Below are 26,775 nucleotides of genomic sequence, written 5' to 3'. Positions count from 1 at the left end.
TGACATACTTTTTTCTGCTCAAATGAATAAATAAATGAAATGACTAAAGCACTAGTGTCTGACCTCTCCGCTGGTGACCTCTTTGTCGTTGACGATGAACCTGTAGGACACGGCGGAGGACAGTTTGACGGCCTGCAGCCAGAAACGAACGTGGCCCTTCTCCAGGATCTCGTAGTTCAGGCCGTGCTTCAGAGGAACGACTGCAAAACAAATATGGGGAAATAAAAAGACTCAAGAACCAAAGATACACTGAAGAAATAAAGTAATAAAGCTTGCACTCACCGGGATGTCTGATGGCATAACTGAGCTCCAGCATGGTGTTCAGAGCTGAGGGAAAGAAACAACGATGAAACAAAGACGTATATGCTCAAATAGCTCAGTTACATCTTCATTCCAAGTCAGCTCTATTATCTATATTATGTGTTTTTTTTTTATTTATCCAGAAACCTTGCGTACCGTCCTCGGTGAGGGTGTGGCTGCTGGAGACTCCGTCAGTGTCAGTGACCGACACAGAGTATCGTCCCAGGTCGTCTTTGTCCGGGTTTGTAAAAGTCAGTCTGCCGCTGGAGAAGCAAACAAAAGCCGTTACAATTCTTCAATCTGAAGTCGAGTCGAGCTGATGGTTTGACACCCACGGAGAGGACTGTACAATGTTGGTTTAGCGTTAACAGTCTCCCAATGAAGATACATGATTGTTTTGAGAATTACAGCTCAAATGAAAGTTTTAAACAACTTATTTTTGCATCATGCTTTTTTATCTACATCTGTATCACTATCTTACACTTTATTGGTTCATTTTTTGTTCATTTTTTCGGGACAATGCAGGTTAATGTCATGTAGACTCATGTAGAAATGCAATATTGATTTACAGCGGCTAAAACTAAATAGAAAACTAGCTTTACTTCCTTATCTTCCATGCAAGCTACCATTAGCCCCTCCCACTCCGCCCTCTATTTGCTGTGATGAGAGCATTAAGCTTAGCGAGAGATCGTGAGGTGAGAAAAGCATTTCCTGGATACGTAGAAAAACCTTTTAAGGAGCTGCCGCTGCGCTGCTAAGAATTGCTAGAAGATACGAAGATCATTCAACAACGCACAGGAGGATTGAAATACAATTCCACGTATGTTTTTGATGAGTGAACAACATTGTAACATGGTAAAAAGCTCTAAAAGTTGAGTTTGCACAACATTTCCCTTTAAAATTCAATTCCTGAACTTACATATTCTTCTTGTAAACATGTAAAACCAGACAAATCAGATCATCCTTTATCAACATTTACTGCTGTAAACAAATGAAAATGAATCCAAACATCAATCATTTGAGTTCACTTAAGTCATTTTAGCCAGACTGAGTTGGTAGAGAGTTAACCCACTGAGCTGAAGTAGACAAACAAAGCAGCTCAATGTCTACATCGATCACTGATAACGACTGTTGTGTTCCTGGACACTTAAACTATCTGAACTGACAGGATGGAGCTCTCTTTCTCGATTCACCGGTTAAATTGTATATTTTGTGCACTCACGTTCTCCCTTTGGCGCTTGTGGACACGCGGGGGCACTCTCCGATCGGGCTGTAGTTTTTGGACCACACAAACTGGGACGTCTCACTGATTTCACAGGCTTCAAGAGACAAAAAGATGTCTCCAGTGTCGCCATCAACTCCCGCCACGATCTCCTGGGTGCCTGCAGAGCATCATGGGAAACAAAACGAACCATTTATACTTGTCGTTTCATTGCAATGCCTTAAATTCTGTCCAAGTATCGGAGAAAAACACCTAATCTACATCAAGCAAATCTTCTCACACAATCACACATACAGTAACATCCTTTCTTATCATTCACATCATTACTAAGTGTTGTGAGGTTAAACATACTGTATCTACACAGTTACAGACTTTGCGTATTTACCTGGCAGAGCTTTGGCGCACACCGGCTCTGACACCAGAGAACCTTTTCCAGGCCCACTGTCGTTAACGGCACGGACTTTAAACACGTACGACTGGCCCTCCTCCAGACCAGACACCTGCAAAAGCAACGGCAAAAATGTGTGAAAACGATTTTTAGTGAAGCAGCTTAGCCCAAAATCAGTCAGGTCTCTGGGCCCTAGTGGTTGTTCCTGTACTATTTTCCATGTTTGCCGTTTGTATGCATAAAAAGACGAAACCCAACAGTGCTACTTAATTATAATCGTCATCATGTCTGGATATTTGTATATGACTCATCAGAGGTCTTTGAATGCAGCAGGTCCCTGAGAAGAGGTTTTAGAGTCCTGGACTAAACGCAGCCGAGTTGGAAAAATTCTGATCTTGCAATGAGTTGAGGTCAACTCTAAGTAAAATAAAACATCATTACCAGTGTCTGACACTTGTCTGACACTTGTCTGACACACCTAGTATTTACAGTAAGTGATTGGAAAATTACACCCATATTATTGGGGGGGTTAGATTCAGAGTGAGATTCAGAATCTCTTTTTCAGGGAAAATCTGGTCACATCAGGAACCCTATTGTACAGGTTTTTAGTGTTTTTTAGTGGTCGGGGAAACAGGATCACCTGGACTGGAGGAAATATAGAAACAGGACGAACTCCACAAAGAAAGGCCCCACATGACCGTGAATCAGGAGCACTAACTGTGCTTTATCGTGCTGCTTAAAACATGGGCATGATCATTGTACAATAAAAAAAAAAAAAAATTTGACGTCTGCAATATGAGTGTGTGACGCTGGTTTTTAAATATTTGAGAGTAGGGCTGGGCACCGTTATGGGAAAAAAAAAGTTAGGTATTACTGGTGTCGAAAAAAAGACAAGTATCGAAAGCAGTGAAAAAAATACTATATCTTTAGAGACCAACTTTGGAGGCCTGTTGGTCCAGGGACAGCATTAAAAGAAATGACTTGTTTGAGCTCAAATGAATTACACAAATTTAAAATAAATAGTGCAAATAAAATGTAACGGTACCCAGCCATATTAGACAGATTTGCCTCTTCGTCTGCACCTCAAGTAAGATTTTTTTGGTGTTGATCCCGCTAAGTTAAGTATAAATGACATTAAGCAACACAACGTATGCAGCATTTAACCTAAAGTTTCAAAAACATGAAGCGGTAATAACGGTGTAATCTACCTGCATGTAGCGGTGGCTGACTGCCTCCTCGTTCACAGCAACAAAGTCCTTGGAGCCCTTCTTGGCCATTTCCACGATGTACCCAGAGACGGCGCTGGCCCCGGTGTAAACTGGAGCCTTCCACAGAAGCACCAAGGAGTGACTTCTGACCTCACTGAAGCTCAGGTCATACGCTGGGCCTGGAGGACAACAGACAGGAGTGTGTTCAAAGTTCTCCTTTAACTACTGTAGAGTCTCTTACCCGGAGTGTCCATGGTCCACGCCTCGCACTTCATGGGGAGACTGGGGGCAGACGGGACGCCCACTCCGGCCATGTTAGCCGCTGTGACCTTAAACTCGTAGAAAGTGCCCTCTGTCAGATTCTCCACCTGACAAGACAAAGAAGCGACAGAAATGTGACCACTTGTTATCGTCTCGGCCTATTTATTTTGATGTCTTCAATTTACCACCTTTAAAACTTGATACAAAACATTCTACTAAAGAAACCATTTACAAGGGCTTGAGTTTTACCTAAAATGTACCATAAAAGCCCCTAGTCCATAATCCCCCAGGCCTGACCTTGCAGATTCTCTCGGTGACCCCCTGCAGGTTGACCTCCTTCCAGGCCAGAGTGTCCGCGTCCCTCTTGTCTACATAGTAGGCGTTGACCTTGGAGCCACCGCAGGTTTTGGGCTTTTTCCAGGCCACAGTCATGGATGATCCATCACAGCTCAGCATCGTGATGCCGAACGGAGCACTAGGGGTCGCTGCGGAGTCAAAAGTAACGTCAGAATCAATGACTTGTTAGTATAGAGGTACGTTTGATCACACGTGTGGCCCTGGAGGCGTCAAATGACCAGACATAGGGATGTAACGATACATTAGATTTTGTTTCCATTTCCTCAGTTCAAACTACTATCTATTTACATTTAAGTGAAGATCTGAAGTTCAGCTATTTGTACATCGCTGACAAAATACTTCAAATTAAATACTAAACCGGGTATGATGTTTAGCACCAGTCGCTTCCATCTCCCTGAGCTTTGTCTAGTCAGAAATTGTGGTCATAAAAATATTGTTTGTGCAAAGTAAATAACAAAAATCCCACACACATTAGACATGTTGAAAGGCCATCAAGATCACTTTCATTACTTGTTCACATGTTCACGCCTTTGAATTGCTTGTAAACAAATTCACAACGCATTACTACATCCCCACACATACCTTCCAACTTAATAATAGACTATGAGTGTCGGTGAAATTGACAAAATGTAATCTTAGTGTGACATCAAACACTAAAGTGAACAGTGCAGTCAAAGTGTGTGAATTATGATTGACCAGTGATATTATTGAAACCAAAAAGGTGTATCAAAAAGTGACTAAAATGGACACGCATCAGTACATACCATACTCATAGCCCTTGTCTGAGGAAAACAATAGACACCAGTCAAAATGTAAAACTACACAATTTAAATGCTTGAATAGGAATCATGGTTTCTCCTTTTATTCTTTTATTCTTTTATTATATAGGTATATATAGGTTGACTTTCTAGCTGTAAAAGCCGTGTATGGAGTGGTTCTTACACAGTGCGGGCTCCACAGTGATGGGACTGGACTCCTCAGACTCTTCACTCAAACCAAACACATTCACCGCCTGAACCCTGAACGCGTAGGTCTCTCCAGGCACCAGGCCGTGCACCACAAACCTGACAAAAGGAAAGAAATTCATGGATCTGGTGAGCAAAGAATATCTACATAGTTTTCATCTAATTAAACATGATGACATTTAGGCGCCAAAGGACTTAAAGCATCCTAAAGCAGTTTTAAGGGGTATTTTAGCTTAGACATTTGGGGATTTTTCATTGAATAAACAATAAATGAACTATTAGTTTCCCATTAATTATATTTTGAGCCATAAAATGTGTATTTTAAGTCATATCACAACTATGGAGATCAATTAAAGAAGTGTGAGTCATGTAAAACAACCAGCGTTCGTCCACTTCCCAGCTGTGCTACGACCCACCTCCACCCCTTCACCACCTCCTCTATCCGCCAGTGTCCAGACTCCAGGGTAAGACATCACTAACGCTTACCTTCCCATCCACACTAAATTTAATCCATATATCACACTTCACTGTGATTGGTGAAATTCACCAAATTCACTTAGATCATGACGAACATTGACCCATAGGAAAAGTGGGCGGGACATGTGTGAGCACAGAGCTGCATTAAACAGAACAGACCTTTAGAACAGACTTTAGTTCAACTATACTGTAATATTGCACACATTTAGAGAGTTTAAGCAGGTGGACAAAGAAAGGGAAGGAGCCTATTTGATTTGCAGTGACCACACGACTAAAAGACTGTCTTCAAACCCTAGTGGTTTGACATAGCCATAAAGATTTCTTAGACACTTTTCATCTCTCCTAGGATAGATATATAAGTCTATTATGGTTGAATCAGATTGTTTTGCTGCAGTTTAGATTGATAGGCCTGTCACAGTAACAAAATTTGAAGTTCAATATATTGAGGCTGAAAATATTGTGATGAACGATATTATTGAGGATCACTTAATGCCACTGAAACAAGGGAAATCTCAGAAAAAAGGACATTTTAACATATTCAATAACGCATGATTTGCAGCCAGTGTGAAACTTAATGAAACACAATTTACTTTCATAAAATTGTTCAAGTAATACAAAACATGATAAAAAAAAAAAGGAAAAATACCTGTGGACTATTTCTGACAGAGAACTTTCCCAGAATTTTGCAACCCTATGGTCTTGTTTCCTTTTTCAAACCATTGTAACAAGGTGTAGATTCCTCACAGTAGGAAGGCACTGACCTGTTGTGCTTGAAGGGTTTGTGGTTGCAGGGGAACCACTCCTTGGAGCCGACCACTCTGCCATCAATGTAGTAGCCCATGAGGTTCTTGAGGTGTTTCGGGGAGTCCCACTGAACGAACACGGAGGACTTGGTGTTTCTGCTGACAGCGACCTGTCCCGGGGCAGAGGGGACGCCTGTGAAGGGAAGCGTAGTTGATTTAAATAGTCTGAACGCTATTCAAAGATCTAGCCTCTTCCATTGACACAGAACTGGACAAAATAAATAATATTATGTTTTAAGATAAGATAAGATAAGATAAGATGGTACTTTATTGATCTCACAGATGGAGAAATTGCATTCGATGAGAGAGCATCCGGCAGCAGCACCCATTCAGTGCGCACCACTCTTTTTTTTTCTTTGGTGAAAGATCGTTGTGTCGCGGCCGCCATCTTCACTGTTTTGGTCACAGGAGGAGCACTGGTTGATGGGAAATCCGTAGACGATGACCACGGCGGTGGAGCTCTTGCGCTTGGCCACGATGTTCTTGGCCACACAGGTGTAGTTGGCCGTGTCGGACAGACGCGCCTGCTTGATGATCAGGTCCTCGGCCGGGTCGATGATCTCGTTGTCCTTCAGCCACTCCACCCGCATGACCCTGGAGGATGGAGAAACTGTAGCTGCCCTCTGTCTCCTCTGATCATCTGAAACGGTGCACCACCTCCTGGGCTTGTCCCCGTCTCAGAGCGTAGTGTCCTGCACTGGTCAGCTCCACCTCGTCCTTCCTCTTCCTCCTGCACAGCTCCCTCCACAGTCTATCACCATCTCCTCGTTGGTCCCTTTTGTTGTTTCCTGTAGCTCCTCTTGTGACGCCTCCTCCGTGCTGCAGGTGTGGGGGCTCTTGGTCCCTCTTCACTGTTCAGTGTCTCAGAAGAAGATGTTTGTAGATCTCAAATGGGTTTAGCTGATAAGCTAGCAGTTTGTTTACCTTCAAAAAGCTGCTTTCTTCAGGACCATGGACCATTTACATTTTTCCTTTGTCCTCTCCAAATAGTAAACAAAAACATGACCAATACAGTTATAATGAGGGTGTTGTGCCCATTTTAGTGGAGAGAAGTACTGAACAAGCAGATGGTACTTGATATCATTACTTGAATAAAAGTACAGATGCTAGTAACAAAATATTACTCCAATAAAAGTAAAAGTTGCCTGGTCAAATTATTACTTACTCACTAAGTAATTAAGTATTTGCTGAAGAAAATATTTAAGTAGTCAAAGTAGATAATACAAATCTGTTTAGAAAAGTGTTAGGAAAAGTAGCTTAGCATTTTCTAAAACTCAAAATTGTGCCTGAATTTACTCTCTGTATTTGCAACATGACAAAACTTCTGTCTCGTTGTGAGTCATTTGGCAGTACATCTGCACAGCGCCACCTACTGTTCATACAGTGTGCATGATTAGGCCTAGGTAACCCTTTTTTCCCCGAAATTGAATGGAGTAGAAAGTATTTTTTCTTATCTTTCAAGTGTACTGCAGCAAAAGTAATAAATTCTCAACAAAAACACAAATGAAGTAACGTACAAATCTTGAATACATTTGTTTTGTTTTTGATCCCCTCTGTGTGTGAACCTGTGTTTTTGATGCAAAGCCAACATCATATCGTAACAATTTGAACTTACAATTAAACATACCCGTAATAGTTTTCACAACCAATAAAAAGGCATAAAAGAGGGAAACTAAATAAAAAAGATCTTGAGCTGAGTAAAAAGCATTTGCAAGAAAACTCTTTTTGTGAAACCAGTAAATATGTGGTTATGTAATCATATACAGTATTTGTGCACAAAGACAGGCCCTCGTGTTTCCACGGAGAGAAACCAAACTATCATTAAAGCTACACTGCGGTATAATTTGAAATTCCAGTTCAACCTTGACTGAAAACCTGTTTGTTTGTGTCTGTGGACAGTGAGACGACTGGAGTTAATTTAGGAGCAGATTTGAGAAGACATTTGCTTAAAAATTACATAAATTCATTCATTCTACAGATGAACAAAAGACTTCAGTGCTTGGACATGCTTGTTTTCTATCATGGGCCAAACAGTATAAATGGTGCATTAGTGCAAAGGCTAAAGATAGAGGAAAGGCATGAAGCTGACTGAACATTTCAAAGGAAAAAGTGCCTGAGGTGCAGTTAAATGCACACAGTGAAAGTGAAACGCGTGATTCAAGTGATATTACTATAGTGGGACTTCAAAGTATAGTACGTACCAAAAGGCTTCTCCACATCTGCAACATACAACACATTATGGAAGAAATGAAGCAGCCACTGATTTTTATTCTATATTTTGGAATATTGCATTAGAGTTAGTATTTGTATTTGTATTTTTCCTCTCGGCTACAACAAAAAAGGTGAATGTCAAACTGTGGCGAATTCAAGAAGTATAAATCTTGCTTTCTTTGAACATGTATGTATTTTATGTACTATCTTTAATCACCATTTCTTAGTCCGCTGAACCTTACCGTCCATGTCGACTTTCTGCACAGGCTGCGTGGGCTGGGACGCCTCACTCGGCCCGTGCAGGTTCACCGAATACACTCTGAACTGGTACCTCTGCCCCTCCTCTATGTCAAAGACGGCAAATCGCGGAGAGCAGATTTGGACGGCCGTGTTGATGCGCTGCCATGCTTCAGTGCCCGCGATGCACTGCGGGAGGGTGAGGAGCAAACAGCGGGCAGACAGACGCATGAGAGCGGCGTACAAATAGGCAACGGTCACAACAGAAAATGACAATGACATTGACAAAACTGTACCAGAATGTGTGTCGTGTTCACATTCCCTGAAGTGGCTTTGGTACAGATCTGCCAATATCTACAGGCAAAATGTGTACAATTGTGCAGAAAACAATCCCCAAATCAGAAAGACATACTTGAGTAAAAAGAGGTGACCTGGAATTTCAATTAAAGGCCCATATTCCTAACTTTCCTAACATGGCAATTCTTCACAAGGATGAGTTTATGTTTAGGGCTTCATAAGGCTTTATAACAGGATGCACAATGCACAAAGGTCTTTTTTCCCCTCACAAATGTCTGCTTTTACTTTTACTTAAAGACACTATACCTGATTCTTTGTCTAGTAGTGGAATGAAATGTGTTTTGTCCTCTTTTAGTATATTCTAAACTCAGACGTTCGTGGGAAAATAACACTGTGCATCTAATTATGAAGAATTCGTATCAATTTCATGAACTTGCAGGTGAGTTTTCTAGCATTTCTGTAAAAGAAACCCTGAAACGTGACTCTGCAAGTTGTGAAATGTGCTGATAAACCCATCCCTGTGAAGAATTTGGATGCTCTGTTATTGTTTGTTATAAAAAAAGAAAAGAAAAATCTGGGATATATAAACTACTAGAAAAATGATCTCGTAGAAAGCCTTTAACACTCTATGGATCAGTTTAAAATATATCTGAATCCTCCACAATTCAGGCAATGAGCTTTAAAGCAGAACTAAGCAACTCATGCCCCTAGAGGCCATAAGTGCCACTGCAGGTGTCGTGGCATGTTGCGTTTTTTACTCATTAATTGTCCGTGAGAGTAAATACTACGCTGACAGAAAAGACTAAGCCAGAGAGGGATATAGTAGGTTCTGCCAAATCTCAATGACACAATAGAGATAATTTTTGTCACTCAAACCTGGCTGTAAACGCTGCTGAAGTGGTGCTGGCCTGCTGCTAGCTTCTTCTTCGAAATTCCATTAATGTCTATTGCGCCGCCGACCCGGTGACACCAGGGGGAGATGAAAGACCCCCCATTCATGCCATTAACACTTGTATTACCCCCAGAGGGACTACGAAAATTAAATATTAAGGTAAACACATTACTTGGTTCTTTAACTAATTAAGGCCGGCGGCTGGCAGTGATTTGGACTTGATTGGGGACAGATTCGAGGATTTTGAGGTGACAGAGACACTCAAAATATCTCTGCTCTAAGCATCCACAAAACGAGGCAGATATTACAATGTTGTCGCTTTTTTTTCCTGATCTGGGGATTCAAATATTGTGCTTATATGTAACACTAGTGCCTCCACATTGACAGCAGGACAGACGGGCGCAGCACACACACCTTCTCTATGGAGTACCACAGCGGGGCCCGTCCTCTCGGTTTGGGAGGGGTCCAGCTCAGAACCACGTAGGACCTACAGACCTCAGACACATGCACCTCTGTGGGCGGCTCCGGGAGCGTTACGTATCCTGGACAAGGCCAATTTAAAGTCAACGACCAGAGGCAAAAACTGATGAAGAGGCCCCATAACGTTATACAGCAATGGTTCTCAAGCTGTGGTACGGGGGCCAATGAATGTGCACAGGCTTGTTGTGGTATCCCTGTTCCAGACCATTCTGATCAAATGTTGTGAAAAGAATGTTCCTATTGTTGTCATTATCATTTGGGGGCTGATTTAAGAAGAATTCTACATTGTTTGGGACTTCTTCATCAGTTTAACACAAAAACAGTTGACTATCGACCTCATGAATCACAGTGCATGAAAGCAATGACAGGCAGAACAAAACAGCAGAGGTTAGATCAACAGGAGGACAGGTTATAAAGCATGCAAGCAAAAGACAGGAGCACACATGGAGTAGTTCTGCATGCAAATTGAGTCACTGTATAGCCAGATAATTACAAAAAAGGTAGTTCTGCAAACCTCACAGAGCAAAAGGTCCCAAATGATCCACCTTTTTTTTTCATTATATGTATGAAGATTTTTGTGTTGATCACTGTGTTGATTTGGCATCCGCACAGTAAAGTGAAGATTACTGCGCGGATTTCGAACTACTCCTGGTATTACTACGCCTTACAATATAGTTCCCCCTTTTATCCGCTTAGAAAATCCACATGGTTTAATTTTGTGTATTTATACTTTGTAGTGGAACACTTCACGTAACCATATTCAAATAGGGAAAACGTGGAAGAGCTTGGTAGCTTCTATCTTGACCTGTTTTGGAGCTATAGTGGAGAGAGGGAGAGGCTAAATGCTAACGCCGTCTGCGCTGTGTTTACGTGATTGAAGGCACGCGGGAAGACCAGACAGGTCCTAAAGAACTCGTCAAAGCTAAGTGTAACTCTCTTCTTTTAGTCCAACACGTGATGGTTACGTTCACAATCAGCACTTAAAAGGGGAAGTGTTAATGATGTGTGTGAGATTATCATGAGAGGGGATGAATGGATCGGGAAAATTTTGTCACCCCGGGAAAAAAAAATCCCATCTGTTTTACCTTCCAGCTCATCGTCCTTAATCACAATGTCGTAATTCCCGTGGATTTTAATCACTGTTTCAGACACAGAGCTTGTTTAGGATCACGCTGCAGCGCGGTTTGACATTTACCTTCGTCGGTACCTTGCAGCCTCTCGTTCTCCGCGGCGTCGATGGCGGTGACTTGGTCGGATTTGCGGGAGGGCCTGCTGATGCCCGCGCTGTTCACGGCGCGCACTCGGAAGTGGTACGAGTGGCCCAGCTTCAGCCCCTGGACTGGATATTTACAAACCTTCACCGGGGAATCGTTGCACTGCACCCAGGTGTCGCTGCCAGACTCACAACTGGGAAAAGACGAAGAAAATTCATCTTAAAATGTTGTTAATGTAGCCAGACCTCATATTTTTCTCAACTACTCCAGTCGCACACACACAGTCCTGACCACTGAGATTCACTAAAAAACTCACACTCTAAACTTATTGGCATGAGAGAATGATGCCAGACTAACGATATAAATGTCTGTGTCGATAGAATAATTTTTGGAATATAACTGAATGATCGCATTTTGAGGGACTATTTTCTAGCAGATCACTCCGCCGGCGCAAAACTTATACAACCACAAAGCTGATGCTGCTCAAATATAGGGTATGTTAAATGCAAAATGGTTAAAATTACTCTATAAACACAGATATTTATATGGTTAGTCTGGCGTTATCAGTGCTTTGCCTCAGGTGCACTGTGGAGCGGGTCAGACTGTTTTTAATGCAGGCTGGCTGATACCGTAGAAATGCGCTAGCCTTGCATTAGCCTGGCGCCACGTAACTCTCCAAACAGAAGAACTGCATAAATTACCAAAAAAATATCTCCAGAAATTAGCAACACTCTGGATAACTAGGAAATGAGGCCCTATGTCAAAAATCCTGAACTATCCCTTTAATAAGTTGTGCGAGGCTGCGCCCGATGTTAATGAAGAGGAAACAGTAAGCGGTCCTTGTGGTCAGCGCAAATTCATATAGAGGAAAAATTTGTCCTGAAACTTACCGGTCGACAAAGTATCCAGTGATGGCCGCCTCGTTGACGGTGTTGGGTGGTTTCCAGGCGACGAGCACGAAGTCCGAGTTGACGTCGTAGGCCTTCACACTCATGGGGGCTCCGGGGGCCCCAGCGGTGGTGGGAGCAGCATCTACAGAGACAGAGACAAATAATATCAATTCAACAAACAATAACAAAAACAGGACTTGAACATTTTATATAAAAACTGGAGTTACCTGAGACGAACAGGTAGGCGCTGTGGTCCACGGTGCCCTCTTTGGTGAAGATGCGCAGCGTGTACAGACCCTCGTCGTCTTTGGCCAGACTCGGGAGGGTGAGACGAGCCGCTCCTCCTCCCACCGACATCGCAGCCAACTTACCGGCCTTCAGCAGCTTATCTGCGAGGAATCAAGAAGGCAAAATGTAGAACAGGTGCATTCAAATAACAGTTGATTATGCTAATTTATCTGCTTTTTATTTGAGAAGCACAGCACAGGACACAGGTCATGTTTATGGAATAGTCACAAAAAGTCTTACATAACCAGCCTTTCATTCTAACACTAGGATTAAGGTTAAAGCTGCACTGCCTGATTTACTTCCTTATCAAACGGTGAAAGTCAAAGGCAGCTGTTGCCTAAATGCGTTTCTAGCTCTCACCCTTCACTTAAGTTAAATAAAAACATACAGTCGAAGATTATAGTGAGACAAAGTTGAGACGTGAACAGGACGAACCGCCAATGCTAACATTGTGCTAATTTAGCCTCTGACATCCTGGATCACTCTGGAGGAAAATACGCAACATCTAGACACACAACAGCACATGGACTGTTTTTCTTTCCCAAATGTTGCATTTACAAAGAAGTTTACTCTACTACAAGGAAATACATTGCTTACCGCAGCTTTAAGATGAGTTAATTGCAGATACTTAGCTGGAGGAGAACTGATAGCCAGTAAATTTCCTGTTGCGAGGCGAGTGTTCTCATGACTTTATTATATCTTCTAAATGAATGTTGTTTTTACTCACCGTCTCTGTACCAGTGGACGAGTGGTGGGACGTTGGGCAGATCCGGGACCACGACCATGTTACAGACCAGACTGATGGAGCCGCCCTCCACTCCGAAGCTCACGGGGAAATGGTCCAGAAGAGACACCTCCAGCTTACTGGGGTGGATCGCGGTCAGGTGAGGGACTGCACAGAACAGATACAACTGTAGCACAGATTCAACCAGGAAGACTTCTCATCAAATCACAGCCTACAACCTAATCATTTCATTCAAATTAATCAATATACTGTCAATACACTGTCTTTCCTCACCATCACCTGGCATTTCACCTCCACTGCAGCAGCAAAAACCACAAACCTGTGATTATACATGTGTAGATCTGTGGGATTTTTATACAAATCCACACATTATATCCACACACCGTACACACACTTCCTTATGCATTTATTAGAGGTCGACCACAATGGATTTTTCTAAGGTCGATGCCGATATGCACCGCCAATATTTAATCCTGTGTGTGATGCTTCAAATGTGTCTGTGTTGAACTGTGCAGGGGGCACTTTATAAAGGGCATACGGCTGATTTATTCAGGACAGTCATGTTTCGTAGATACTTCAGAGGGAGCTTGTTTGAAAGACAAAAATCAGCTGATTCCAAAACAAAACACGGTAAGTATCTCATATGGTTCCAAAGTTCTACGCAAAAGTCTACAACATAAAATGTATAGAATATGATCTGTGACTTATTTTCACTGCAATGTTTCTCAGCTCCTGAAGCCTCGGAAGTTGTGGGTCATTTATCGGCCGATTATACCAGTCGCACTCTAGCATTTGTATGCCCAGCCATGAGCACACACACATACCCACATGCGCCCCCACCCAAAATCTTACATAATTACTTACTAATTTTACTTTATTTATTTTTAATACAAATGGTTGTTCCTTGCTCCAACAAAAAACAAAAGCCTCCTCAGCCTCTCCTAAAATCTCTAAAATATTTACTTTTTTAATCTATTTTAATCAAAGTAATATTTTCGCTGACTAATCAATTACAAGTAGCAAATAATAAGACTATGACTAAAATCTCCAGATATTTCATCAGTCTTTTAACCATAGGGAAGATATTTTTCTTTACGAGCCACTCATACTCCCCTTTTATTACATCACTGGCATCAACCTTTCAAGTAAAAGTCTACAATATTTAATGCATTGCACTTGTGGTGAATTAAACTTACACAGTAATTCCCATTCCCTGAAAACAATCCAAGGCAGATGAATAGTCAAAATGTCAGCTAGTTTTGCCATTAAAGACCAGAATTAGCTGCGTAATTTGTTTAAACTTATTCTGATTACTCTGAAATAGAAGTCTAATTAAATGTAACATTTCGAGAGCGCGATTTGAAGAATCATTTGGTGAACTGACTTGCTTTATTTGCATAATAAAGACGCCATAAAAACTCGGTCAGTGATGTTGTTGTGTCCACAGCAGCTCCTTATAATAGTTTCCACTGATTACCCTCTCACATGGGACATTCAGCTCTATTTGTGGAGTCTAAATACCTGGGGCTTCATCCAAACTAATATTAATAAAGACGTTCTTTTAAAGCTCCAAGTGTTTACTGACCCAGGCCGAGATGGCAGGGCTCTCCGGCTCCAGCGGCTCCTGTGAACAGAGAAGGCGACACGTTGATGTTTTTGATGAAAAAGTGAGCATATACATGAGTTTAGAAGTTCTGGTGAGATATAGAGTAAGAGTAAGAGAGCAAGCCTAAAGCTGTAATCATGATCAAAGCAAATAAACATATGCCTTCTTAACAGACAGGTTTTTATTCTTTTATATTCTGCTTCAGTAGTTCAATATTTGTGTCTCAGTTTGTAATGATAAATGATATAAGTAGTTTCATGAATGTATTTTTTAGCACCATTGTCGATACTGTGTTATTCTTACTCTTGACGATGATGGTGGCTTTGCTTGTGGCGGTGCCGTGTTGGTTTGTGGCCACAGCGCTGTATTCAGCCGTATCGCTCACTACACACCTGCGGGACAGAGACATGGCAGTTTCATATATGTGGTTTCATGCTGTATACAGTTCATACTAGAGCTTGTTTTCCTGACATGTGACGTTATTATTCCCAGTTGGTTAGTGCTCATGTGCTTTTTGTGTGGGAAAGTAGTAGTAGGTTTTTGATTTCACCTACACCAGGGGAAGGCAAGTTTGTGTCGTGGAGGGACGATTTTCATCATTGCCAAAACACCCAAGGGCCGTACCTCAACATTGTAGTCTAAAGTAAAGAACTATTTTCTGCAAATGCCAATGTTTTACATCAGTGGTTCCCAAGTGGCATGGCTTTGGGACTGACCATTACCCTCGGATGACAAGCCGAGTGCAAAAAAAACAAAATATTGTCATATATCGTATATATATAAGTTATTGTTGAACAAGCAGTAGATATCCCAATGAGACTGAAATTATAATCAAAACAACCCAATAACATTCATTTTAACAGACACAGTTTGAGATGGAAAATATTGAATAAAAGTTCCCCATAGACTCACGACCCAGTGAAAATGGTTCCGTGACCCACTTTAGGGTCCTGACCCACCAGTAGAGAATCACTGTTTAACATTATATATGACCAAGTAGGATGTTCTGACAGGACATTTTTATAATACTGACACTATTTCTCACATACTTTACTTTAACAGGTATTTGATCTCAAATTTGCACAATAATATTTCGCACAATCATCTCGGGGGCCAGAGGTTCTGTGCGTTCCTGACGTTGCCAACCCCTGACTTATACTGTAGTTTGTTGGTAAATTTTCTTTTTGCTCGCATTAATGTCGGGCATTTCGCTCACTTTCAAGTTACTCTGCGGACAACGACAGCCCGCAGTAAACTCAAGAAAGTAGCGGTGTTTAACTTAAGTGCTCACATTAAACATTAATAATTCAGCTAATTTCCACGTAAGGTGGAAGTCGGGAAGGTTGTTTTGACCCGAGTACCCCAGTTGTTTTCCCCAGTTGAGAGAGTGTTTTCCCCAGTTCCCGATTACCGCATGCACTGTTGTACACAGCAGTGGAATTTAAAGGAGTAAAAGTACTTTTTTCTCTTTACTTAAAGGCACATTGCGTAACATTTTGGATTATACAGTTGCCAGCAGCACAAAACATGACCAGCAAGGAAATGCTATTAATGCTGTGGGTAATTGAAGAATGGATTTGGATGAGGACTTAACAGATACAAATCTCATATTACTTATAATATATCTCCTCTTCCTGTCCTTCCCACTGTGACTTTAAATACCCCGCCTAAGGCCCAAAGAAGCAGGGACTTGTTGCAGACTCTTAAAGATGAATGAGCTGAGTTTTTTCACGTCCCCGGACACTTTGAAGTTACATTTATGGCTTTTCTCTCGATGGATAAATTTACGAGCGTCTCTTTCTGTCACTTAAAAGTGAATGCATTGTTTGTATTTGTGAAAAGGCCTCAAGATGTTGCAACAGAAACAAAAAGTGGGCGTGTGTCAAAGGGAGCGGTGGCTTTAGCGACTCGGGGCGAGAACAGAACCAAGAAATATGACCTCCAAATATTTTAAAAGCTGTTTTTTTTCTCAGCTGTAGGCGACATAAATCATCCTCGAGCTTAGCGCATGTTTTTGAGGAATCCGCGCCACATTGAGGACATAGTGTCGTCTGCTTTGTGATCCTAAATGGGAATGTTGAAGAAAAGAAAGAGAGTGCGTTGCAGCGGGAGGGAGGTATTTGTGGCTTGAATGACGCAGAGGTCAGCGTTTGACATGAACAGCTGAAAGGTCTTCAAGATGACGCACAGAAGCAAGGAGCCAAGCCTGAAGCCTGTACGGCGTCCCCAAGGGGTCAAAAAGGGTGTCGAAAATGAAGCAGCATCAAATCCAGTCAAGCAGTTTTTGGTTTGGTAAAATATATCAATCAATAATAGTGTGTTATAGGGCTGCACTGCATGAGAAAATGTGAGAAATTCTATAACTTTCTTGGATATTGCGATCATTTATACTTTATTAAACCATTTCCCATCAGACAAAAAAATATGATTTTTTTTAATCAAATCGAGACAAAACAAGCCTTAAAAAAGACTACATCTGGACCATAAGAAGTCATAATGGAACTCAAATTAGTAAAATCACAATCATAAGTTTTGATATGAGAAGTATAATAGAATCCCACAAACATGCACGTTTTCCATACATAAAAATGCTCCTTTTTCCAGCAGTCACTCTGAATTTGGGAGATAAAGTATTTCATTTTGACAGTGTCTTACCTGCTTATGATCAAACTGTGGACTCCATATTTGCTCTCAATCTTGTACTTTCCTGGAGCGCCCAGTGGGTCGACGGGCACACCTCCTTTATACCTGAATACAAAGGTTACGTTTATGACAATAGATTTTCATGCACTTTTCCCCAATCTAATATGTGTAAAGCAAAACAATATGAAACCTGACATTGGTCTGCCAGTGCTTCATTCTTTTAAAAGGTAAAAGGTACTGAGCTCGGTTTACTCACCATTTGACGATGGGCATGGGGCTTCCATGGACGGTGCAGAACAGCTTCACGGGGGTCTTCTCCCACACGGTGTGAGGCCTCAGCGCCACCAGGAAGTCCGGCATTTTTCCCATATCATCCGACGACACGTATTTCCTAGACATCCTGTCCTTCACCTGCGAGCGTTAAAGTCACAGATACTGAACTGACTCAGATTCATTGATCTGTGAGCGGCCACTCAGCTCAGTGTCATATTAGATAAACACCCACCCTTATATTTAACATATAAACTGGTGGAAAGGCTTCATGTATGGACAGCATGACAGGAAATCCTTGAACTGGCTGCTTGGAGCACATTTCCTGACTATTTGCACCCCCTTAGTGTTCGTGAGAGCTACTGTAGCAAGTGAATTTCTCCATTGTGAGATCAATAAAGACATATCTTCTCTTAAGGATTGTGTATGTGCACTGCAGCTCTTACCACTGAGCCACATGGCAGTATGCAGAGTTTTAAAGAGGGGGTATAATGATAATAATCTCAAACACATCTTTATCACTAACACTTTGTTGGTTAAAAAATGCCATATTGATCAAAAACAGCTGAAACGAAATATCCAGTACTTTCACTTCCTGATTCTCACACAATTTCATTTGTAAGCCCCTCCCACTGTTTCAATAAAGAGAAATAAAGCTGGCTGTAGTGAAGTTGTGGCGAGTGCTTTTACTTCATGCTGAAAGGATTAAGCCAGAGATCGAGATGTGAGAAAAGAATTTAGTGGATATCTCTCGACCTCAGGAGGAGCCTTGTGATGCTAAGAATAGCCACAGGAGAAGATTCAAAGATTCCTCAAAGATGCACCAGTGGCTCAAAACTCAGCTCCAGGTCTGGTTTTCTCATACTCTTTAGTTAGTTGTCATATTTCATTTGGAACAAGCTTGATTAGAACTGTGAGTTTCCCCAGAATTCACGACAAGACGATCCTTATATGACAAAACGGCCTGCAGAAATACTACTGTATATGCAGCATAAAGGCATCAAATACAAAACGTTAGAGCTTGTTCGTTTTGTCATCTTGTGTCGCAGACTCTAACGATACTTCCATACTCATAATCCCCGTCTGACACACACCTCGTTCTGGATGGCGATGTTCTCGACCTGGGCCTTTGTGACCATCCTCATACGGTGCAGCTCCTGCTGGATTACAGCCAGGCCCTTCCCCACATTCGCGGACACGCGCTGGTACTCCGGGGTGGAGTCATCCTCGGACCTGAACACACCAGCGAGAACGCGAGCACAGCCAGAAAACAAGATTAAACATTTGGAATAAACAGGGATATCATGCAGAAACTTAGATGTTGAAGTATATAGTAGTGTCTTGTTGTAGTAGTCATGTTAATAGATTATTATTCTGAATTTCCCATGATTTCTCCAATATACTGTATCTCTAATATATTCTCAATTATAAGCCCTGTTATGTAATAATGCTAATACTATTTCCATGGTGCTCAGACTGAGAGGCTGAGGGGTGTGACCTGCGTGTTCCCTTACAGCGGTCTGAAATAGCTCACCTCTCTCTGAAGGCCGGGACGGTGTAGGCTGGTTGTGCCATCGCCTCTGAGGCCTGGGGCTGCTCTGGGCTCACCGACTTCTGACTCACTGACTTCCTGATCAATAAACAACAGCAGGGAGTGAATACTAGTACAACACACATGGAGAAGAAGAAGTCTAACACATTGAGGTTTATGTAAATGTGCTCAATAAAGGCAAAGATAGAGACGAAACTCTTTGGAATGGATGTCAGGATCAATCAGTCGGAATATTTTGTTTTTACTCACGACTGTAATTGTATTGATTTTATATTAATAGGTGGAGGCATAATTATAAGATCATTTGGGTTTTCTGCATCTTCCTACACGATTATATGATTATATCTTATCAATATAATGGATTGTTTGCTATTATGTGTAAAACTAATAAATAATGAAATAATCCAGATGGCACAATATGTAGCTGAGAGACATTCAGTGATGAAAGCTGTGAAACATTAAATGTATTAATCACTTTTTGGGTCATGTATCAAAAAACAAACAAAACAAAGCAAAAGAGAAGGTTTTACAAACAATGGCAAGAGAATATAATAGGTAGAGTAGATAAATATTGAAAGAATTGTCTTCTCATCAGACTTAAAGTTGTTTTCATTCATTGTATCAAGAATTGTGATCTAAAGTCAAAGGTCATGGCCACAATGATAAGAGAGCAATTCGTATTTATGTTTTGTGACGGACAGTGACCACAGTTAAGTATTTGATCTATTTCCCTTGTTATTTGTGAATAGTCTAGTCTGTGAATCTATAATAATCTGAATAGAGAATATTAAAAAATCAACTTGAGGAATCAGACAACATCATCAGGCAAGATTATATGGGTTTTAACTTTCCCTGCTTCAAACACTAACAAACAGTGCTAACACTCTAATGAAATGAATACTTCTGACTTCCACTTACAATATTCCAGATAAGGCCCGTGCGTTATGTGATAGCGCCCTCTCTAAGGCCTGAAAGTGGGTCAGTCCGCTATGGAGGCTCTGAACTCTGACATCAGACTCGAACCACTCAAACCAAGATGGCCGCCGCTGACTGGGTTTAACCGGAGCCCGGGACAGATTAGGGCTGTGGGGGTCATCACTTCACCACTGACCACTGTGGCTTTAGAATACGGCCAAAACAAGGTGCAAATATCCTGAAGATTAGTGGTTTACTCATGTCCAAATGTCTACTGCCTTTAATCTTTTTTTGCTCTCTCTGTCTCAGAATAAGAGGTGGTCAGTAGCAAAGACTTTTTGAGGATCTGTGCTTATTACTTTTACTGCACTACATTTGGAAGATGAATATAATACTTTCTACTCCACTACATTTCTATAAATGCTCCAAAGTAAAAGCAGATTTGTCCATGTTTTGTTCCTTTTAAAAGCCTAATAATGTTCACTAATGTTGTCTAATGCCACTGACTCACAACAAGGAAGACGGTTTGGCCCCTTTGTGTTGCTGTAGAATTAAGGCACAATTTTAATGTTTTAGAACTCTTACTCAAACGGTACTTTTTACTTTGAATAGTTAAGTATTTTGCACAGCAAATAATTCAGTACAAGGATGTAAGAAAACATTTGACTCACCAACTTTTACTTATATTGGAGTAATGTTTGACCAATAATACCTGTACTTTTACTCAAGTGAAATAGTACTTCGATTACCACTACTGAAAATTGTCAGTCTTGAAATATTTATTATTATTATTATTATTATATAATAATAATATTATTATTATTATCATTTCAACACTGTATGTTCCATTATATTAAAACCAAAATCAATTGCAACAAATACCACATTAGGATCAAAACAAGGCAAAAAACATGACTAAAACTGATCTTTTCCTGATTTTTACGTCCATTTTTCTCTTTCTAAGTTCTAAGTTCTCTTTCAAAAGACTATTGAAAACACATTTTCTGATGGAAACCTACGTTTGTTTGTGTGTGTGTGTGTGTGTATGTCTATATAAACCGTATAAATATATACATACCGTATATATACAGTATGTGTGTCTATTTAGATTTCTTTATATGTACGTGTGCATATATGTATAACTGAGGAGTGGTTTGTATGTGAAGTGTTTTTTCTATTTAACTGTACGATGTGAATATTGTAATTGCTTGAGCCGGACTCCAGGAAGAGTAGCTGTCCATTTGGAGATGGCTACTCTTCCTGGGGAGCCAAATAAATAAAGATATAAACACATTTTTAGGCAAAAATTAATGTAAGTAAATCAGGTTGCAGACCTCAATGGGTTTGGGATATATTGTGGCTTTTTGCAATGTGGTTATAGTTTTCCATCTTCTCTGAGCATTGATAAGAGCGTAGAGCGATTTTGAATCTTGCCAAAGTTTGCCTCATTGCAGTTATAGTAATTTGACAAATAATCCCTATTAGGTGGTCGGATGCACTTCCCCTTATCTTACAAAATGTCCCTGCACGGCTGCCATAGTTGTAGGCAAAATCCTTTCAACATCGCTGCAAAGATGAACAATTAAACAATCAAATGTTACAGAATAAGAGGAAAGATAGGGAAAAAAAGAATTAATACAAGTTATACAATCCCATTGTATGCCAAACATTAGTGGAGCCTCTACATCTACAAAGTGAGTGCTGAGGAGCAGGCGGCGACGTTTTAGTTTCAGTGAAAGCCACAGCGCGTCAGTGAGAGCTCCATAAGCCCCGAGCATTACGGCAGATTAAACGCTCAGATGACTTCATCCAGCCACGGTGGGACAAGCACAAGGCGAGAGTTAGGGAAAGTCTTTTTAATCACCGTGATCAGTCGTGTAAAGTAACAATAACGATTTAACACGTCGCACATTTTTCTTTGGAAAATGTGGCTTTTGTTAGCTACATTTGGCTTTAGTACAGTTTTATTACTTGAACCATTGATGCAAATTTCACTCATCGCAAGAACACAAATGAGTTGGATTTAATGGTAACACTTTATAATAACTACACCTTGTTTAGTATTGCAGTATTAGTAAATAATTTATTTGGAAAACTGACAAATATGTAATAAAGCATGAATCTTCTACACAAAAAGACTTAACGGTCATGCAGGATTAGTTTATGATAATTTAGACATCAACTAATCATTAATATATTATAACATCATGGTATATGTTTGTTAAGTGTGACGTCACGACTTCCGCTTCCGGGTCCTAGCATACCGGCAAATATGCGAGAAAAAACCCATTAAAAACTCTTTAATACAGCAATCAATATTTCTGAAACTCATCGGGGAGTGACTGAACTTACTTATTTCTCAGACTCATTAGCCAAAAAAGGCCAAAACTACTGCTAAAAAAGTATTATTTACTAAAGTTGCTACTTCCGGGGTTAGCGTAGCTTCTGTGCCGTTAGCATTTACAGAAGTACCGATTTTGGTAAATACTACTTTTATAGCAGTAGGTACAGCATTTTTGGCTAATGAGTCTGAGAAATAAGTATGTTCAGTAACTCTCTGTTGAGTGTCAGAAATATTGATTGTGGCATTAAAGAGTTTTTTGTAGTTTCTCGCACATCTCGGGACCCGGAAGTAGAGCTGTGATGTCACCACAAACGTATAATATAGCGAAAATGTGTTCATAAATTGTTTATTAGTGTTAAAAACTAATGACTGACCATTAGAAGTTAAAGTGATAGTCTGTAAGTTTGCAAAGTGAGGAGAGATGGAGTGACATTTGAAAGTAAAGAATCAAATTCCTCCCCAGAAAGTCCTTAGATTCATTCTGCAAACTAGAACTAGTTTGCAAAATGAACACAATTTTCAAAAGTAAACGATCGAGCTCCTCCCCCTCCCTCCTGATTGGACCAGACAGGGAGGTTCACAGGAAAAGCTCGTCTCATTGGTCAACGCGGGAGGATACTAGACTCTGATTAGTTAATTAGATCCGGGAAGGAGGGACTTAACACAAAGTAATATTTGTTTCTTATTACTTATTTTACATCAAAATGAAAGTCTAGGTGGATAATTTTGTACATTTTATAAAATGTGTACGATATTTAGACTTCCAGACTATCACTTTACGCATTAATTACAGTAGTTAAGAGTATGAGTCACACTTTATTAATGAATGGTTCATGATTAATTACTGTATGTTTTAGTTCATCATTAATTAAGGTTAAATAAGGTATAGTTATAAAGTGTTACCAAGTTAATATTATAGATGTTGAAGAGGAGATTTCTTTACTATTAAATTAAGAACAAAAGATCTCATCGCACTCAATATTACATACAAAATCTTGCTGTTTTTCCTGTAAAAAACTTGTCTCATGGACAGATTTCTTGAAATTAGATGCTCAAAACAAGGGCAAATACACTTATTTCAAGAAAATGTCCCGCATTTCTAGATTACTTTCTCCATCCCAAATACAAGTCTGTCCGTGACTTTTACACAGTGTTGCATATTGGGGAGGTGTTTGTGTGATGGGTTTGGTAAGTTTTCAGACCTCCCTTTAAATTATTTTGATTTGATAAAGGAGAAGCTGGACACTCGATCTGATCAAGTTCACCTTTATTCCTCAAAATGAACTCTGATAACCCTAATTTATGGAATAAAAGTGGATTTCATCAGATTTAGTATCCTGCAAAACAATTATAAAATGAAAAGAATTAAAGTGGGTCTGGACACACTATCAATCGCTTCCATAGAGAGTTTCATGGTGAAAATGCTCATTAACAAAGCCGCTGCAAAGCTCGCTAACGTCCACTCTTCAGCTACTCCTCTAGCACCAGCTCCAGCCCGTCTCGTCTAGAAGCAGCGTCAGCCCGTAGCCTCCGTACCTCACTGTAGATTTCTTAGACGTGTGCTTAGCCGTGTGATGATAGGCGTAATCGGTTTTCACGTGGCTCACGAGCTTCCTCTTAAACCACGGTAGGACTTTGAACGGCATGTTGAGACGCTTCACAGAGACCTAGCTGGACACGCCGGGGAAATAACCAAACAAGGGAACGTCAGCCATTACTGTGTCCTGGGAGCGGCTTTCAACAGTATTAAAATGCCAGGTACCCAGCAATATTTAGCAGGTCCATTTCAATATAATAGTGGAAGATTTTCTCGATGAGCCGTGAACGAGTCCTGGGTCCATCCATATGGGTTGAATATTCCATCCTTCCAATGACATTTGTATTTTCTACAGTTAAAGTGGCGTCTTTTGCAGGTAATTGGTAATAATCTCAAACACATCATCTATCACTATCTTACACTTTGTTGCTTAGAAAATGCACTAGAGATGCACTGATCCAGCTTTTTTGCTACCGATACTGGGTTTTGAGTATCAGCCGATACCCGATATTTACCGATACCGATACAAACAAGTGGCTTTCTCTCAGTGAAAAATTGAATTGACTCTTATATTTTATTGTGATGATATTACGGATCAATTCTCAATAATATCTATTGCTAAACTCTTGGATACACATATAACAAGGACCACTGGCCTTTTCTACAGTAAATATCCTTGGGTATATGGCTTTAGGTTACATTAAAGGGGCTAGATGCAAGTTGGTCATTTTTATGCTCACTACTGCCACCTCAGGTCTTACACGTAACTGCAGCTTCTATATTAAGCTTGTGCATGACGCACTTCGGACCCGAAGTAACACCTTTTTGAGTGACAGTGCAGGATTGTAGAGGCAGTTGTGGTGAACAGGCCAGGGCTCATTCTACACATCATTGCTGGAACATGTAGTGGAAGGAAAATACTTACTTTAATATAAACAACTCACATAAAGTGATCCGATCATTACAAATATGTTAGATCAGTTATTTCAAACTAAAATACAAACACTTGGCTTCAGCAGTGATTGATTTGATTTGATTTGATTTGATGTGATTAGGCGACTTAAGGTATTACCATGTCAGTTTTTGTCCCAGCCTTGACTAGAGACTTGACTTGACTTTGAATTCCACTGATTCTTAGCTTTCCAATGATATGCAGCATGTCCATTCAATTAGATTTAGGTGGTAAAAGTTATGTTTTTAAGGTGCTGAGAGCCAAAACTGGTATCGGTTCGGTATTGGATATATGTAGCCGATACCCGATAACATATTTTTTCCAGTATCAGCTCCGATATCCATTACCAGTACCGGATCAGTACATCCCTATCTAAAGCAGTGGAAACAAAATATCCTGTATAGTTTGACTTCCTGATTCTCAAGCAATCTCCTCATAAGCCCCGCCCACTCCTCTTGCTATCCTCTTGCTCCTCGTGTGGCTGTAGTGAAGCTATGCGGGTGTTTTCTTGGATACTTTCTTGGAAGGCTCTGGAATAGTCTCTGGGGAGGATTCAACGGTATCATCAAAGATGCACAAGTGGGTTGAAACACATCTCCAGGTATGTTTTTGATGAGAGGACAACATTTTAATACAGTAAAAAGCTCTAAAATGTTGCTTTTTGCAGAGTACCCCTCTGTAATACAATTATCTGCTGCTTCACAGTCGACTGTTTGGATTTGCTTGTGCATTTTATCGCCTGATGTCTCTATGTGGTCTTTCCAAAATATCTTCAAGTGATATTTGGGACAATAGCTCATCAAACTGACTGATACAGAAATATGCATTTTAAAGCAGTCTGTTTAAAGGGAAAGACACAAAAAAAATAGATTTGACTAAGAAGTAAGAACAAGACGCCGCCCTCGGTGTGTCCTTTATGCAAACTGCAAAACAACACAGGGGCACGCGCTGAGTCTCGTGTCAGAACATTGTGTCTCCAGTTCTCTACACATTTCACACACGCTTTGCTAATTCAGTTCACCACGTCTGAAGACAAAAATGAACACAATGAGGTCAGCCCACAATGTGTCTTACTCAACAGACTGTTTGCTAGAAAAGATCCAAAGGTTGTCGGGTGAAATATTGTCATTAAAGACCAGGGATTTTTTGGATAAGCCACAAAAAGTGACGGCCCACTTTACTCACCTAAGAAGCTGGCTCTGCACTCCTGTTTTTTTTTCATTTATTTTTTATAATGCTACAGCTAAACTGGCCACGGGTTTGAGCTGGATTTATTGATGGTTAATGGATATCTAACCTTGCAACCTTCATCTTTTGTTTCATGAAGTTCAAGTACACTTTCACCAACAAAAGGTACAAAGCACTTTCCACACTTCAACTTGCAAATCTTTATATTTCAGTATAGCTCCAACACTATATTGTGACAGAGAGGGAGGAAGTTGCATTTAAAGTGTTGTCCCACACCAGTAAAGGGATTTTATTACAAAATAAAAGGCCTGGAACCTCATTCTCTCCTGTAGCTGATTCTTTTTTACATTGATCAAAAAGCACCTGGTTGTTTTTCCACTAAAACCCATTGATTCACACGCCCTCGTTCCAAGAATTTGTTTGTAGATCTTTCTGCACATCCTTTACATGCATTATGTTTATATCTAAATCAACGTTTCACAACTTTCAGATTGTGATGAAGACTTTATTGTCACGGCAACAGCAAACTAATC

At 40.5% G+C, this 26,775-nt stretch overlaps 1 protein-coding gene across 3 annotated transcripts in view; it reads right to left on the bottom strand.

Annotated features, from left to right (window-relative positions):
• myom2a (myomesin 2a) overlaps positions 1–26,775 on the bottom strand; it is a gene marked incomplete at its 5' end in the record, with an annotated part of 35,311 nt that overhangs the window by 6,946 nt on the left and 1,590 nt on the right. The window contains 21 exons of one of the 3 annotated variants that reach the window (XM_079553274.1): positions 64–200; positions 283–327; positions 457–563; positions 1,523–1,682; positions 1,908–2,022; positions 3,119–3,297; positions 3,360–3,486; positions 3,677–3,864; positions 4,679–4,800; positions 5,940–6,114; positions 11,294–11,505; positions 12,203–12,344; positions 12,430–12,591; positions 13,218–13,382; positions 14,821–14,859; positions 15,145–15,233; positions 17,497–17,589; positions 17,741–17,895; positions 18,849–18,987; positions 19,289–19,384; positions 24,102–24,232. In XM_079553274.1, coding sequence (XP_079409400.1) covers positions 64–200; positions 283–327; positions 457–563; positions 1,523–1,682; positions 1,908–2,022; positions 3,119–3,297; positions 3,360–3,486; positions 3,677–3,864; positions 4,679–4,800; positions 5,940–6,114; positions 11,294–11,505; positions 12,203–12,344; positions 12,430–12,591; positions 13,218–13,382; positions 14,821–14,859; positions 15,145–15,233; positions 17,497–17,589; positions 17,741–17,895; positions 18,849–18,987; positions 19,289–19,384; positions 24,102–24,211 — 2,757 coding nt within the window. Of the gene's footprint in view, positions 1–63; positions 201–282; positions 328–456; positions 564–1,522; positions 1,683–1,907; positions 2,023–3,118; positions 3,298–3,359; positions 3,487–3,676; positions 3,865–4,678; positions 4,801–5,939; positions 6,115–11,293; positions 11,506–12,202; positions 12,345–12,429; positions 12,592–13,217; positions 13,383–14,820; positions 14,860–15,144; positions 15,234–17,496; positions 17,590–17,740; positions 17,896–18,848; positions 18,988–19,288; positions 19,385–24,101; positions 24,237–26,775 lie in introns of all 3 variants that reach the window. The other 2 variants (XM_079553273.1, XM_079553272.1) reach the window with 2 other exon arrangements.

This window comes from Gobius niger (genome assembly GCF_951799975.1).
Source record: "Gobius niger genome assembly, chromosome: 3".
Classification (NCBI taxonomy): domain Eukaryota; kingdom Metazoa; phylum Chordata; class Actinopteri; order Gobiiformes; family Gobiidae; genus Gobius; species Gobius niger.
The sequence above is the reverse complement of the archived record's forward strand: the minus strand, read 5'-3'. Positions and strand labels throughout refer to the sequence as shown.